Source organism: Astatotilapia calliptera, chromosome 23 (genome assembly GCF_964374335.1).
Source record: "Astatotilapia calliptera chromosome 23, fAstCal68.1, whole genome shotgun sequence".
Taxonomy (NCBI): Eukaryota; Metazoa; Chordata; class Actinopteri; order Cichliformes; family Cichlidae; genus Astatotilapia; species Astatotilapia calliptera.
In genome coordinates this window covers 21,850,937-21,866,690 of record NC_137443.1, presented here as the reverse complement: position 1 = coordinate 21,866,690, position 15,754 = coordinate 21,850,937, and the positions used below count along the sequence as shown (strand labels likewise).

General features: G+C 40.6%; 1 protein-coding gene across 2 annotated transcripts in view; it reads left to right on the top strand.

The window, feature by feature from the left end:
- LOC113016627 (uncharacterized) overlaps positions 1 to 13,414 on the top strand; it is a 79,176-nt gene extending 65,762 nt beyond the window's left edge. For both annotated transcript variants that reach the window (XM_080297827.1, XM_080297828.1), the window contains 8 exons: positions 5,575 to 5,838; positions 5,955 to 6,209; positions 6,294 to 6,542; positions 6,679 to 6,936; positions 9,983 to 10,285; positions 10,386 to 10,655; positions 10,777 to 10,860; positions 11,007 to 13,414. In XM_080297827.1, coding sequence (XP_080153953.1) covers positions 5,575 to 5,838; positions 5,955 to 6,209; positions 6,294 to 6,542; positions 6,679 to 6,936; positions 9,983 to 10,285; positions 10,386 to 10,655; positions 10,777 to 10,860; positions 11,007 to 11,070 — 1,747 coding nt within the window. In that variant the 3' untranslated portion in view covers positions 11,071 to 13,414. The remainder of the gene's footprint in view (positions 1 to 5,574; positions 5,839 to 5,954; positions 6,210 to 6,293; positions 6,543 to 6,678; positions 6,937 to 9,982; positions 10,286 to 10,385; positions 10,656 to 10,776; positions 10,861 to 11,006) is intronic.
- Positions 13,415 to 15,754: the final 2,340 nt, after the last annotated feature.

Sequence of the window (15,754 nt, the reverse complement as noted above, 5' to 3'; positions counted from 1 at the left end):
ATGTTGTTGTTCCACTCTGTGTTTCTATGTTGTTCATATTTAGTGTTTTACTCTCTAAAGTCAGACAGTAAATAAAATGACAGTTACAGTTCAGCACGCAGTGATTTCACACACAGGATTAGTGTTTGTGTTGTGAGTCAGTAACAGTCTAACAACAATGTTCAGCTGCTCTGATGGAAGACGGCTTGAAAATGGACTTTCATTATATACAGGACACACATGGACAAGATGGAGTCCATCAGTAGTGTGTGGTTGTGTTTATGCAGCTCAGATCAAATCATCACTAAATGTTTCCTTCTTATTGTTCCAGTGTTGATCGTTGGAGGTCAGATCTTCATGAAGAAATCAGGTGCTTTGTGAATCTGTTCTGTGCAGCAGCAGAGAGAGAACAGCAGACAGGAGAGAAGATACTGGAGCTGTTATCATCAGTGTGCAGCTATCAAACATTCCCTGTTCAGGAGAGATACATGGATGATTCTTGTGTGTCTGATTTCCTGCTGGATCTGTACTCTCATGTGAAGGACTATGAGACTAAAACAGGCTTGAGTGTCCTTCCATCATTACAGTCAGTTTTCCAGTCAGCTCCTGCAGTCTGGTCCATAAACCTCTCAGAGAGAAAGACCTCCATCCTCCTGGAAGTGCTGAAACTCCAACCAGAGAAGAAACAAGTGGAGCTGACAGGCTGCTCACATGAAAAGAGTGAAGTGAGGAGTTTCCTGCTGTGTCTGCCTTATATCTCACAGCTCGGGTAAATGAATTCTTCTTCATACAATTCACACTGCGTCAGAACAGATACCTATTTAAACAATAAAAAGTTATGACAGTTTTTCTTTTACGTCACTTTCATCCATTCTTTTGCTTCAAATTTTCCCTGAAATGAGTCATGCTACACTTTCATACTACAAACGTTTCTTGAATCACCACTCTTGGAAGCTTTTTATTCAACTCTTTTCATTTGTAGCAAACATACAAATCACATGTGTGACATAACACTGTATAAAACTGTATTCAAAGAATCATTCAGTTATTCTTATTTATAGCAGACTTTCTTCCATATAAAGTAGAGGAGTGTTTTATGGAATCACTCAGTGTTGAAGACAAACAAAACGTGTAATCACATTATAATTTGGATTACTAAAACAAATCTCCACACATCTAAATATGCAAAATAGTGTGTTATTAAAGAGAGTTTTGCAGACCTTATGAAGCTCTACTGCCTAGCTGATGGAAAGCAAGAATGGACCTAACAAGAGAGCAGTCGGGTGAAACAATAGAAAGGTTCATACAGCGCCTTCAAGGACGAACACCACCATTGAGTTTGGCAAAATGTTGGTTGTTCCCGATCAGCTGTGATTAAAATTTAGAGCACATAAAGCCAATAATATCATAAAAGGAAAACGTAAGGGCAGATCACAGATGTGGATGGTCGAAGCAACAGAACAGGAAAAAATATTTTGTCTTGAAAAAATAAATTTCACAGCAAAATAATTTACAGTATCCATTTTTATCTCATGTTAATCATTACCCAAACAGTTTATGCACAGGTGTACACTGCATATTAGAATATTTTTCTCATTGCCTGGTTAGAAATTAGGTTTGCAATAGCAAAATAATTTTACAGGATTTTGTCACAGAGCAATCATTGTTAAAAAATTTCCTTCAGGAAAAGCGCATCAACTCAGGAAAGGTATATAAAACTTATATCAACTTCAGAAATCTTACCAGGGGCTATAAACGTATTTGAAGTCTAATAAATTCACCAAGTGAGTTGACAGATTATTAAATTATAATTTGTCATCAGTATTACAGTTGTCGTCAGAAGTTTACAGACACTCAACATGTGTATCAATGAACCTTTATGCTGTCCACTTTCAAACTGTTTTTGTCGGAGCTTTTTCTGCAGTTTAATATTTTAAATAGGTGGATGAATGCAGAAAGATGAAAGCAAATAAGTACAAAGAAATAACAGACATCTGGAGACTCAAAATGAAGACTCAGAGATTGTAATCAGTGCAGAAAAGCAACTTTTTATTTTACTAGTATCTCTCCGATGGGTGAGTTCACCATTGTAGACCACGGGGTCTTTTCAGAGATGGGTGCTGTATCACATTACCTAATCATAGAGTATGATATAGTTGTGTGACTCGCCCATTTGGATTTTGTCAAGACTTAAAATTAGGGATGTGGCCTCTCTCACTGACAGGTAGCAGCTGGAATGGTTGTACAAGATGACTTTAATGATTAAAAAAGAAGATAAGAAAAAAAACAAGATTTGGATTTATTTGGGATTTTTCACGCCAGATTAAAATCATACAGAGAGACTTAAATATATATATAAACCCCCACTAAATTTTAGTTTAAATGTTTGACCTTGACCAAACAGTTTTAGTTGACATCAACAAGCTTCCAACATAATGCTGGCTGATATTTGACCATTCTTGGCAGAATTTGGAAAGTTCATTTAAATTGGTTAGTTTTCTGACACAGACTCAGATTTTAAGTGTAGTCCACAAATTTGCAATATGATTTAGGTCCAACCTGAAGGCCATTCCTGAAGTTGAATGTTAGCCTGCTTTATCCACTCTAAATCCAGTTCTGATGGTTTTTGGAATCATTATTCTGTTGGAGCAGAAAACTCTGTGCAACTTTCAGTTGTTGAGGTAACATGAAGTTCACGAATTTGGAAGTAGTCCTTTTTCATCTTTATTATTATTATTGTTATTTATTATTTTCATCTTTATTAGATTAGCGACTGCTGTTGTGATTTGGCGCTATATAAATAAAATTGAATTGAATATTACTATATTATTTATTATCAATCCCCTTTGTTCAATGTACCAGTACTATTGGCAGCAAAACGGACCTAATTGCATTATGCTACCACCATTATGCTTGACAATTAGTACAGTGTTCTCAGGTATTAAAGCTTCACCTTTACTCTTCCAAAAATATCTCTTTCCATTGTGGCCAAGTAGCCCAGTCTTAGTCTCATCTGACAATAAAAACCTTTCTCCATAAAATGTGGGCAGCAGCAACATTCAGTTGATCAGTCAAAATTGAAGGTGTCAGTTTTGGAGCTGTGACTTGGGGGTTCCTGGATTGTTCCTGAACATCTTAGCCAATTTCCACCCATATGACAGTGACAGTTAATGCAATGATGTGAATAACAAGATTTTAACAAACAAATAGCATCAACTTTTTACATAACTTTGGTGCTTTGAAATTGAAATATATATAAATCTTTTTTTTTTTTTTTTTTTTTTTTTGTGTCCCGTTTGGATCTTTAGCCATCAGAATTGTTGTCTTAAGGCCAAGAAAGATGCCAAGCGGATTTATTTTACCAAGTGGATCATCATGGCCTTGCCATATTGGTCCATTTGATTGACCTTTATTATAATTATGAATTTATTTTATTTTCAGTTGCTACAAACGGGACAGACATGACTGGGGGATAGGACAGGGAGAAAGAATGAAAGAAAGAGAGGGAGAGAAAGAAAACCAGAGGGGAGAAGAGACGGTGAGAAGGGGGGAAGAAAGAAAAAACAAAAAAAAAAAACACCTGGGTCACCTGTATGGAGAAAAAAAACAGAAAAGAAAGCAAACAACAAAGAGCAACATAATAAAAAAAACGGCACCATCACAATAAACTAGCTAGCAGTAGATACTAAATAATAAACGATATTGTGCAGCACGCAAGATAGACAGCGCACAATGTGCTTTGAGGCAGCAGCCAAGAAAGCTGTAGTCCGCGTCTGTGAATACCCGTGTGTACACCTGTGTGCATACCTGTGTGGATCAGCATGTTTGCATTCCAAAGGTTTCTCCATGTAACGATCTGCTAGGGAGTGTGGGGAGCCACAGCCCCGTCCTCCAGGGTATGAAGCAGGTATGGAGGAGATCAAAACTCCAGACATCCAGAGGCCCCCAGAACACAAGAGACCAAGGAAGACCAACAGAGGGGCAGCCGCGCCACTGTCCCAGTAAGAGCTGAGGAGAGTCCCAGATGAGGGCTCACTCAGCAGCCGCGGAGCAGAAGCCAGGGGGAGTTGCAGTGACGTGCCCGTGAGCTCCGCCGGCAGCCAGCCGTGCCTGAGTGACCGAGCCCCAGGCCGAGAGGCCGGGGGCACCCCACCTCCGAAGTGGCCCGAGCGAGCCCCAGGCTCCAGGCCCCGATAAGCGGCCGCCAAGGAGTGAGCCGGTGTGTACCTGGACGCCCACCCCCGGACACAAAGAACCACCAACGCACCGATGTCTGAGGGAGTCCGCCACTGGCAGGGGAAGTGGTGGTAGGGGGAGATAGGCCTCCAAACCTTGGAGGGCCTGAGATGTCCCCAGAGAGGTGGCGTCTGACACCCAACCTGACATATAGACACAGACATACAGGCACACACAGACACAAACATCAGTTTTCCAGTCAGCTCCTGCAGTCTGGTTCATAAACCTCTCAGAGAGAAAGACCTCCATCCTCCTGGAAATTCTTAAAGTCCAATCAGGGAAAAAACAGTTGAAGCTGAGAGGCTGCCCACATGAAGAGAGTGAAGTGAGGAATTTTCTTCAGTGTCTGCCTTATATCTCACAGCTCAGGTAAATAGAAACAATACAGTACTTAGTCAGTAGTGTCTTGGAAATAATCAACTTTTCATTAACAGTGTAAAAATGTAGACAAATGACATGTATTGGTCAAGTAATTATTTCAACTTATCTATTGCTATGTGAAAACAGCCTGGTTTGATAGAACTTATTTTTACTCTAATCTAAAAAAAGTTTTCACCTGGACCCCAAATCAGCTGTTTTGTATTTCTTTTTTTAAAGTTCACAGAAATTAGTTAATAATTTATTTTTAAAAAAACTCAGATAATACAATATAGGGGAGGGGGAGTAGGTGTTTGCATGAACATTTAGCTAGTAAAACATGGGTGATTTGGCTAGTGTTGCAGCAGGTGAGTAATTGATGAATGAACAACAGGGAAAAGTACAGGAACAAAGCTCAGCCTCTGAAAACACGCAGACAGATGCACACAGGAGGAGACATTGGGGCAAATGGGAAATTCACATTTCTACTGAAGCCATCCAGAATTTTGATTAAACGTTAATATGAAACATGGACAAGTCAAAGTTAGTTACAAACTAAACCTTTGTACATGCTGTATACATGTTTAGTCCTCACCCGTTCACTGAATGATCATGGCTGTATTTCCCTGAGTAAGCAGAACTTCAAATTTAACATTTAGTAAGTGGGGAACTGTACATTTCCATGTGAATATCTACTGTGCTTCTTAAGTCATGAGGATCAACATGCTGGAAAAAATAACATGGATCCATGCATGTTTACTTTGATGGCCTATAACTCTAAAAAATACTAATGAAGAGGAATTTGGACATTTCTTCATTAAATTTACTAAAGTGCAAAAAATTCCCCTGATTAATAGAGACCCTGATTTTTCATGGAATGACAACAAAACTAATTGCTAGTTTTATCAGCTTGTTCATCGATGACTGAAACACAAAATGTGGTTTGTGGTAATGTGAGTAGGTCTGCCTGTGTTTTCTGATTTCATCTCCACTGTGTTCCAGCTGTGATCCAGACTTCTTCCAGAGTGTGTGTACATCCATGTCTGTAAGATCCAGAGAGGAGGCCCAGCAGCTGGAGTCTCTGCTGCAGCTCCTGGGGTTCCAGCTGCTGTTAACAGGAGAGTTACACAGGAAAAGCTGCTGGTCTGTGGGGAGAGTTCTCAGACTGTGTGGCTCTAAAGTGGATCTCGTCCTCACACCCAGCAAGATGTCTGCCAGAGGAGCCGCTCTCCTCTTTAGACACACAACACAACTACACAGTCTGAGGCAGGAAGTGAAATCATGACTCTCTTGTTCTTCTAACACCATTTATCTGCTGTCCACTTTGAATCTTTGGTTCTTGGTGTTCATCATTTCTGCTCTTTTGTCTCTTTGATCTTCAGGCTTTCCATAGACATGGTCTTGCTCCTGTTTCAGTGGGTAAGAAGAGGCAGAGTGGTCTGTCCGCTGGCTGTGGAAGAGCTTTCTCTTGTGCCTAAGAAAGCCCGACCATCACAGAGAGTATTGTTGAGGGCTGTCAGTAGTTTGGCTTCCCTGCTGAGACACTGGACAGTCGGACGGTTGGACCTGACTGAGAGCTGCATCCCTGCTCAGGGTCTGATTACTCTGCTGCTCCATGATGGTCCTCTAACAGTCAAGTAAATGTCTTTCCTGGACATCACAGGCCAAATAAAATGTACATTTTTACTTTAAAGCTAATTTTATATTTATGGTCTCTGCAGACTGAGTGAAGAGAGCTTCCAGCAGCTTCTGTGTCTCCTCCATGAAATCCAGGACAAGGACTTGACGCTGTCCTTCTTCAGTAAGGTTGGTGGAGACCTGACCTCCTGCTGTCTGAACTGGGAGCTTCTTCACTATCTGCTGCAGCAGGCGTCAGCTCAGACCATCACTGTGAACCTGAGGAAGAACCTCTTCTTACAGGAGGAAACCACACGTCTGCTTCCCTTTCTGGACAGGATTGTGTTTAAAAGGTGCTGAATGTAGTTTGATCTTTTACCAAACACAGTTTCTGCTGTTTAATCAGGAGGATTTGAAATGCTGTCTCATCTTTAATCAGCAGTTTATGGATCCTTTAAACAAAGTTGGAAATAAACTGTTTGTTTTCAGGCCCAGTCCCAGCTTTGTGATGAGCTCCATCAGAGAGCTCTACAGAGCTCATGACAGTCACGCTGTACCCAGTTTACTGAGGTCACTTGGTCATGTGATCAACCTGAGCTGCAGAGAGCTGGACTCAGTGGACTGTGCTGCTCTGATCTTCATCCTCAAACACGGAGACAGAGTCAAACTGAACCTCCTGTGGACCTCCATACCAGCAGAGGGAGCAGAGTCCATCCTCTTCATGCTGGACAACGTTTCTCATCTCAGGTCAGATATTAGAGCTCGTTCCCAAACTTTTTTTGCTAGGCCCCCTGCCCCCCCACCCGCGCGCGCACAAACCCACCCTCCAACCACACACACCCATATTTTGCTCCATTGCGGTTTATTTCACACCTCAAACATTTAGTAAACAATTAAGCAAATACAAGTAATCTGCAATAAATTACAGGTAGTAATAAAATAAACTACTAACTCTTTTACGCTGCGTCACACCTACACGGGTATTTTTGAACACGCAGCTGTTTCGTCCACACGTAAACGGCGTTTCGAATCACCTAAAACTGAGATTTTTTAAATCTCCTTTTTTGCGTTTACGTGTGGACAAGGAATACAGAGCTCGTCACGTAATGTCAAAGGTATGTGCCTTTTTCACGTCACGCTGTGCGCCACGTTATTGTTTACATGAGATGAATTGCAGATAGAGACAAAATACTGTTAATCTTACCATCTGCAGGTTTTACACGCTTACATATACACATGCAGTTACTGTCCCTCCATTTAGAAAGGCAGAGGCGTCACGGTGTGATTATTTTATGTGTAGTTGTTTTTTCCTGTGTAATAATATTCAACATTGCTATCAATACATTTTTCGAAAAATGCCTCTCTGTGCAAAATGGGTTTAAAAACATAAACAACTGTGGGATACTGTTTGTCCAGGATTTGAACCGGGGGAACAAATCATGGCAGGATCAGCCTGATATTATTTGTATCCCACGGTAACTTTACTGTATAAAGAGCTAACATCTCCAAAATGTCAGGAGTAGTTAGTCATTGCAACAAGTGTTTGTGAACTAAAAATCAAGAATGTGGGATACTGTTTGTCCGTGATTTGAAGAGCCCAGCGCTGCTCCCGACGAAGGGAAAACTAATTCTGCAGGGGAGACCTACCTCGGCACTTGTGCAGGTGAAGCCAAAGGGAAGATTTGCTTCACCATATTTTCTAGTCTTTGGCTTAGAATGAAGTTGGTTTGGAAACATATTAGCTATGCTTCATCTCCTGCTTTGCGTTTGTGTGGGTGCCCTCTGCTAGCAGTGTCCAAGCATTTTGGGTTTTTTTTTTCCTTTTCGTACCGCGCCCCCCCTGCAATGGGGGGCGGGCCCCACACTTTGGAAAGCTCTGCTGTAAACTATCCCAGCCACTTGTGCCTCTCAGTGTACGCTGTCCCTGCTTGCATCTTAAATCCTGCTACTATGTGCATGATAGTCCCTGGGTCACCTTTACAAAGCTTGGGACCTGTTGACTGTGAAAGACTTGGATGGATGGATGGATGGACCTTTGTATATTGTGATGAGTTTTCATGTCCTGACATCAGTGGCATTTATCTTTTGCTGTGACCACCTTATTATTCCAGCTAGGTGTCTGACAGCCAGCAGGTGATATGTATTGATAGCTTGGATTTTATTCCTATTGTTCAATTGGCTTTTCCACCTCTGTCTTACCTTCTGGGAGTATTTGGCGATGGATACATCTTTAGCATGGTTCATGTTGGCACTTGAAATACTCAGATACTTGTAGCTGTCCTGTATATTTGCTATTCTGCCTTCTGGTAGCACCACCCGATCAGTCTGGATCACCTTCCCTCTCTTTGCAAGCATTTGGCCACACTTAAACAGTCAGAATGACGTCCCGATTTCCTCACTATAGATAGTGATAGTTGATTTCTGGCATACATCTTCATGTCATGTATGATTGGTGGCTCCAACGCCACCTAAGGGAATTACACCCCTAGAAAATATAAAGAGAGCATGTCTTTATACTTACTAAAAAAAATTGCACAGGTTTGAAATTATAATACTGAGGCTACTTTCAGACTACTTTATTAAATACATTGGTTAAAAGACAAAAAAAGAAGAATTAAGCAATTGTAGCCCAGAGCACAATGAAAGTTGACATGGTCTACACTGTAGTTCTGCTTCCAGCCTTCTTCTCCAACTGCTCCAACCCGAGTGATACTGAGATTACTGTGGCAGTGGCATATATCAGCTCACTGGTTTAAGTTATGATGGTTGGGGATCGTGCTTAGGAAAGTGTTCACATCTGCAAGCACGTCCTTTATACTATGCCAGCCACTTGGTTATGGCGCTCCATTTTGCATCCTGCTGTTAAGTGCTGGGTTTTCTCAGGGGCATATTTCTACAGCCTGCAGCTGGGGTCTTGCCTGGTGTGGTAGACCATGTCCTTGTGCTGCCATGGTTAGTGCCTCTGTGCTGTCTTTCAGTCCAGATTTGTTCAGCCATTTGCCGGATTTCTCGATATCAGCCACTTCCTCTTTGAATCTTTGTTTTTTCACCCTGGACTGTTGTTCTGACACTCACTAGTCCTTGGCATTGTTCCTTTTGCTTAGCATACAGTCTCAGGGTGCTGGATTTTGGGGTGAAACATTTCACACATAGCAAGGGGATTTCTTTTCTTAATGACAGTGTTTTCTATCTCCTCCTTTGGCCAGCTAATATCACAGCAGGATACATATAGGTGGTGATTGCCCCAATTCTGTTGTTCCAATTCAGCTGACTCTTCACGACTTGCCTTACTTTCTGAGGTTATGTTGCAGACGCATCTTTCCCAATGGCCTCTTCATGGTTCCCATTTGTTCAAAGGTACTTGTACCTGTCCTCAATGCTATTCTTCACTCATGGCAAACAGCTTGATGTCCCTGATGTAGAGCAGGTGGCAATGGTTTATACAGTAGTGGGGACTCTCTCCTTGGTAAATCCTGTACTTTATGGTGACTTGTGCAATTGGCTTAAGGTTGGGCTCTAAGAGTTTCCATATACCCATGATCTTCCCAGTGAAAGGGAGTTTTAACATTCTTACACTATTACCAAGTTTGACAAATAAGCGCACATTATCATGAAGGCAAAAATGGAAATGGACAATAAATTCCCTTTAAATTAATTTCCTGTGTTTTATTTTTAGTTTGCGATATTTGGATTTGAAGCTGATGTTAGTAACTGATCAGCTGAGGTAAACTGAGTAGTCATAATTGTATCTGTGTATGAATTGGTTTATGTTTGCCTGTATTTTTCCTTGCAGTGTTGACAGGAATCAGCTACTGAGGTTCATCCACTGCTGTGCTGCCTGTGACGTCCAGCAGGAGGCAGCGTCAGGCCTGCTGAGGACTCTGCAGCACAGCTTGGATCTGTCCTGCTCCTCCTGTGTGGAGCTACCAGAGGAGGATCAGCCTGAGCCTCTGAGTCTGACTGCTGATGACTGCAGGGCCGTCTCCACCATCCTGACACACAGCAGCCGGGACACACAGCTCGACCTGCGAGACTGTGAGGTGGAGGACAGTGTGCTGGACCTGCTGTTTCCTGTCCTCCACAGGGTCCGCCTCAGGTGGGAAACACCACAGAAGAGTCTAAACCAGTGAGAAGCTCGTTCACACTGGTGTTGATGCATCCTGATAGTTTCTCTTTGCTCTGTTTGTCCTGTTTAGAGTCAGTAAAACTGTCCTCGTCCAGCTGCTGTCTCTGGTTCCTGTGAACAGTGAGAGGGACACAGTGAGGCGGGCGGTGTCCCTGTGTAGAGCTCTGGGTGGAGAGCTGGATCTCAGTCACAGCACGCTGGATCAGAGGGTCTGTGGGGCTTTGGTCCAGATGCTGGACTCGTGTGAAGGGCTGACAGAGCTGGACCTCAGTCACTGTCAGCTCACTGACCAGCTGCTGCTCCCTCTCATCACACATCTGCACAAAGTCCAAGTCCTGGAGTGAGTGTCACACACTGATCCTTCTCTGGGAGGCACCAATAACCATCAGCCTGTTCACACACACTACAATAATATGATGTGCAGTGATCACTTAGAGCCACTTGTTGTGTTTGTGTTACAGTCTGAGTCACAATCAGATCACTGATGCTTCGACTGATGTGTTACTGCAGCTGCTCTCCATCAACCCCTCCATCGACTGTGTGCGGTGAGCCAACATGAATCAGTCTCCATCAGTGAAGGAGTTTCTCCTCAGACTCTCAGAGGAATCATTCACAGTCTGAGCTCACATGGATTCATGTTGTTCTGAGTGAATGAGTAACGTCTGCTCTCTCTGCTTTGGTCTCTTTCTAGACTCTACAGCAACAACATCGTGCACAGAGCAGCCTTCAAGGAACACAAGCAGTGTGAGATATGAAGGAATCATCGTCAAGTAGTTGTTGGTTTTTTCTCTTCTCGTCATCATTAAATGAAAACATTGGAGGAAGTATGAACACTGGTGCTGTGTTCATGGAGTCAGCAATGTACAACACAGTAACATTAGAGTGCTATGTTAATTTTTTTTTCTTTTTTCTATGATCATTAAGAAGACAGTTTATATGGAGGCTCAGGATATATCTCATCCTGATGTATCTTTTGTTTCTCAGCTGCTACAGATTTTTCTTTGATGGAGCTCAATTGTCTAATCGAGCTCCATTATAGTAAGTAAGTAAAGTAAAGTTACTAAGTGCTTTTCACAGACAAGCGGTCACAAAGCACTGTTGACAAAAGGCTAAAATAAACAAGAACGTCAGGTGCCAAAATAGACGATACAAAACATAATAATAAAATACAGTAAAGTTAACAGGTACTTTTAAAATAAAATAAATAAATCAATGAAAAAAATCTCAGCAGAAAGCCTGATTAAACAGAAAAGTTTTTAACTGCGTTTTAAAACAATCCAGAGTCAACAAAATGTAGTTGTGGTGGTAGACTGTTCCACAGCCTTGGTGCCACAGACTGAAGCCTCCGTCCCTTTTTGTCTTTAGATGTGTTTGTGGAACAACCAACAAATTCTGAGTCTTTGAATGGAGACAACGAGCAGCAGTGTATTTAGTAAGAAGTAGACATAATCTGGGGCCAGGCCATTTAGTGCTCTGTATGTTAAAACAAGAATTTTGAAACAAATTCTAAAATCTATTGGGAGCCAATGTAAAGAGTACAAAATAGGAGTAATGTGAACATGCTTACTAGAATGTGTTAGTAGTCTGGCCACAGAACTTTGTGTAGCTTGGGAGTCGAGAAATAGATGATTTGTTCAAGTTGGTAAAAAGGACATAACAATAATATAAACACGATGACACAAATGCATGAACAAATTTTTCCAGTTCAGCTGTGGAGACCTTATGTCGCAATTTAGAAATGTTCCTAAAATAAAAGAAAAATTCATGATTTTACATTCGAGCCAAGGCCCAGAGGAGAATCAAATATTTCTCCAAGATTCTGAATGTCAGATTAAAAGAAGATTAGATTACCAGTAGAGCTGTTTCTTCAACAGAGGAGTTACCTCAGCAAAATAGGATGGAACACAAACTTGCCTCAGCGACACGTTGATGATAGATTGCAGTGTGGGACCAACACTGGTTAGAGTCCCAGATGGGACAGAGGGAGGTAGTATATCTGGGCAACATTTACTTTGGGTTCTGTTTACATTTTGAGTATTGGTTATATTTACTTCTTTGTGTTTCAGTTAAGTACAGCCTCACCTGTGTCCATTTGTATCATGTTGTCAAGTTTTTATCTTTGGCATCTGATCCTTCATGTAGTTACTTCCTGTTTTATTTTGATATTGATTTGTCTCTGGTATATTGTATTTATATTTGCTTATGCATCTCATTATCCTGATTGGTTTCAGCTGTGTTTTGTTCCAACGCTGTTTTACGCTCCTTTAATTTGCCTATTTTTATATTTACCTGTTAAACCTGAGAGTCCTGCAGGCAGCTACCTGGGACCTGTTTTCAGCTGAACCTTGACAGATGACCATCCTGATGTTTACACATCTGAAACTTCTGTAATAATGGTGATTCAGTTATTTTATTTTTTGTTAGACTATTGAGACAAAACAAAGAGGCCAACTTGTTTTTGTTTTTTTAATCAATGCAGTGAGTCGGCCATATTTATTCATTGTACTTTTGTGATAACTGTACTTATTCTACTCAGCATTTTTCAGTCAGGACAGAGTAGAGAGACTCTATAATCACTTCTCAGAGGAACGATGCAATAAGTGAGCAATCAGGAGAAAACTATGTTTGGTACTTTGACATAACTGGAACAAATGGGCATAAACATGTTAACATATATCGGTTTTCATATTTTATATTACATGACATGGGTGAAAGTGGTTATTTTTTTCTGTGACAGTTTTCCTCATTAATGGAACATGTTAACAAAACCTTCTACCATATTAGTTTACAGCTGCAAATGGACTCAGGGAATAAATTATAAAAGGCCAAATGTCTGTAACTGATGATTCCGTCTCAGTGATTTATAGTTGTAGTAAATCATGTTCATGTTGCAGGATCACAGTCCGCTTCAGGTGCTGACAAAAGTTTCTGCAGATAAATTAAGATTTAAGACCAGGTTGACTTTAAAAATTAAGATTGGAGCATTAAGATTTAAAATTGTTTGGCCTCACATACTAAAGAGCACCAACAGGACGGACCCTAATTTACCTCACCAGTATCCAGATGAACAAGTAATAAAGCAAATTCAGCTCCCTTGTACAGTTATGTTTTTTCACTCTATTACTTCAGCCTGATTTAAGTGTGACTGATCTTCCTCCTATACATCAAAATATGTTTTTTGTTCTATATTTTATAAATTTTATAGAATATTTGTTTACAATGATTTATTTCCGTCACACTGATGGCATGTATCCAACACAGCATGTTTCATGGAAGAATTAAAAGCTCAAACATTCTGGAAAATTATTCAAAGTACTGAAGAGAAACAAACCTGATTTCATAGCAGAAATGCAAATTGGATTGCATCATGTGAGAACAAACAACTCAAAAAAGAAAAAGAAAATTCAAAAGACAAGTCATTTCAATGAGCTCCGCAAAACACATGTACTTTTGTGAGTTGATTTCAGCCCCTAAACAGTGACCAGAGGAAAGAATTGTCAGAATAATGTGCACACATTTTAGAGAGGTTTTCCTGTAGGTACTCTGTACAAACACTAACACCAGACACCGACAGCAAAGCGTGCAGCTAGAAACAAAGCTATGACATGGCTATCCGAGGCTTATGAATTTGTGATCGCACAGCATCTCACATTCTCTCTCACACACACACACACAAGCAGAAAGTGCCGAAATAATATATATTAATAAAATCAATAGCATTATTCCAGCTTTTAATCAAGACCATGGGCAGCAGTGGTCAGGGGAATGGACACGTTTAAGCTAATGCTGTCCACTCAAGCCAAGTAACACAAAGATGCTGTAACATCTATAAGTTGCGAACAAAAGAGAGAAACCCAGTAACCATATGCCCTCACAGATTGGATGTACCAAACAGACACTCTCATTCAATAAAGGGTTGAATGAGAAACAACAGTTCCTAATGAATCAGCTTCTAGATATACATTTCCATATATAGTGCACGCACATACAATGAGTGCATATTTTCAAGATTCAAATGTGTCAATATGTTAATATGAAAACATTTTAACTGCTGGGCTGCCAGCAAAATAACCCTTTAATATGTTGCCTGTATATGTTGATAAAGCGTTGTCCTTCCTGACATCTACTAAAAATGTAAAAAACAAAATTTGGCTTTTATTGAGCTGCAGCTACAGTTCATATTGTTCAGTTCTGATGAATTTCTATTGGAGAGTGTCATAGTTTGCAGTGAAAGCTTAAATATCCAATAAGGCTCTTGGTATTATCCAACCATCAGAGCAACCCTCTTCTGATCTGCAGTCAGCTGTCTGGTTGGAGAAACTAAGTCATACTTATGCGTATCTCAGCCTTTGGGATTATCATTAAATCAATTCTTACTCTGGATCAGCTGGGATGAGTGATGGATGGAGGGGATTTTATTACAATAACATCAAAGAGATAATGTGAGTTTGAGGATTGATGGCACTGCAGACCAAATCCACCAAATCTACCTTTGAGTACACCGTAAAATTAGTTCCCAGAACTAAAAAACAAAACAAAAACACTATGCAAACTCAGTGCCTCAAAAAAAATGAGTAAAGCTTACTTAAGATGACTATGTTAGGACAACTTATTCATTGCAACTATACAGTACAAAGAATAACTTGATGTTTCTGACTGCAATACTAATTGTTTACAAACTGAAAAACATTTCAAGTTCTAAATTAAAAAGCAATTTGAGGTAACTTACTATTTTTTAATCATATTATATTTTGTCATCCTTGAAATTTCTAATACAGCACTTATATTAACATAACACTGTTTGCATGATTCATAAAGAACAGTTAACAACACTTCTTGTAATAACTTTGAGTGGAAACGGACAGAAAAAGAACATGTGGATCCTGGAATAATTGCAGCTTCCATCATTAATGGACTGAAGAGGAAGAAGTTCCCAAGGAGTCATTTAGAAGAGTTTAGAACATCAACTGATTGAATCCATGAATCTGGACACATGTTTCTGAGTGAAAGAGACAGACATGTACAGATTGAACTACCTGTTCAACCGTCAGAGAGTTTCTCTAACAGGAGGACATTCTTTACACTCAACTCAGCACAGACACACTGAAGAACCAGGATGGACTCTAAATCCAGGATAAAGAGGTTCAGTGAATGTGGTGTTGAAGGTGTGGAGGTAGATCAGAGTGTCAGAGGAGACTCTGTAGAAGGACAGAGTGCCACATACACTGCTACTCTGTTAGAGACAGAGAAGGAGATTGATGATACTTTCTTACAGTGCCAGACACGAGAAGGACCATCATCAGAGCAGTACAGACTCCAGGACTGATCATTCCCTCCAAAACAGCAGTCATTACTGTCTCCTTTCCTTGCGATTCTTCTGCATCTCACAGATATATAATGTCCCCTCTCCATTCAACCTCCCAGTAACAGCGACCAGTT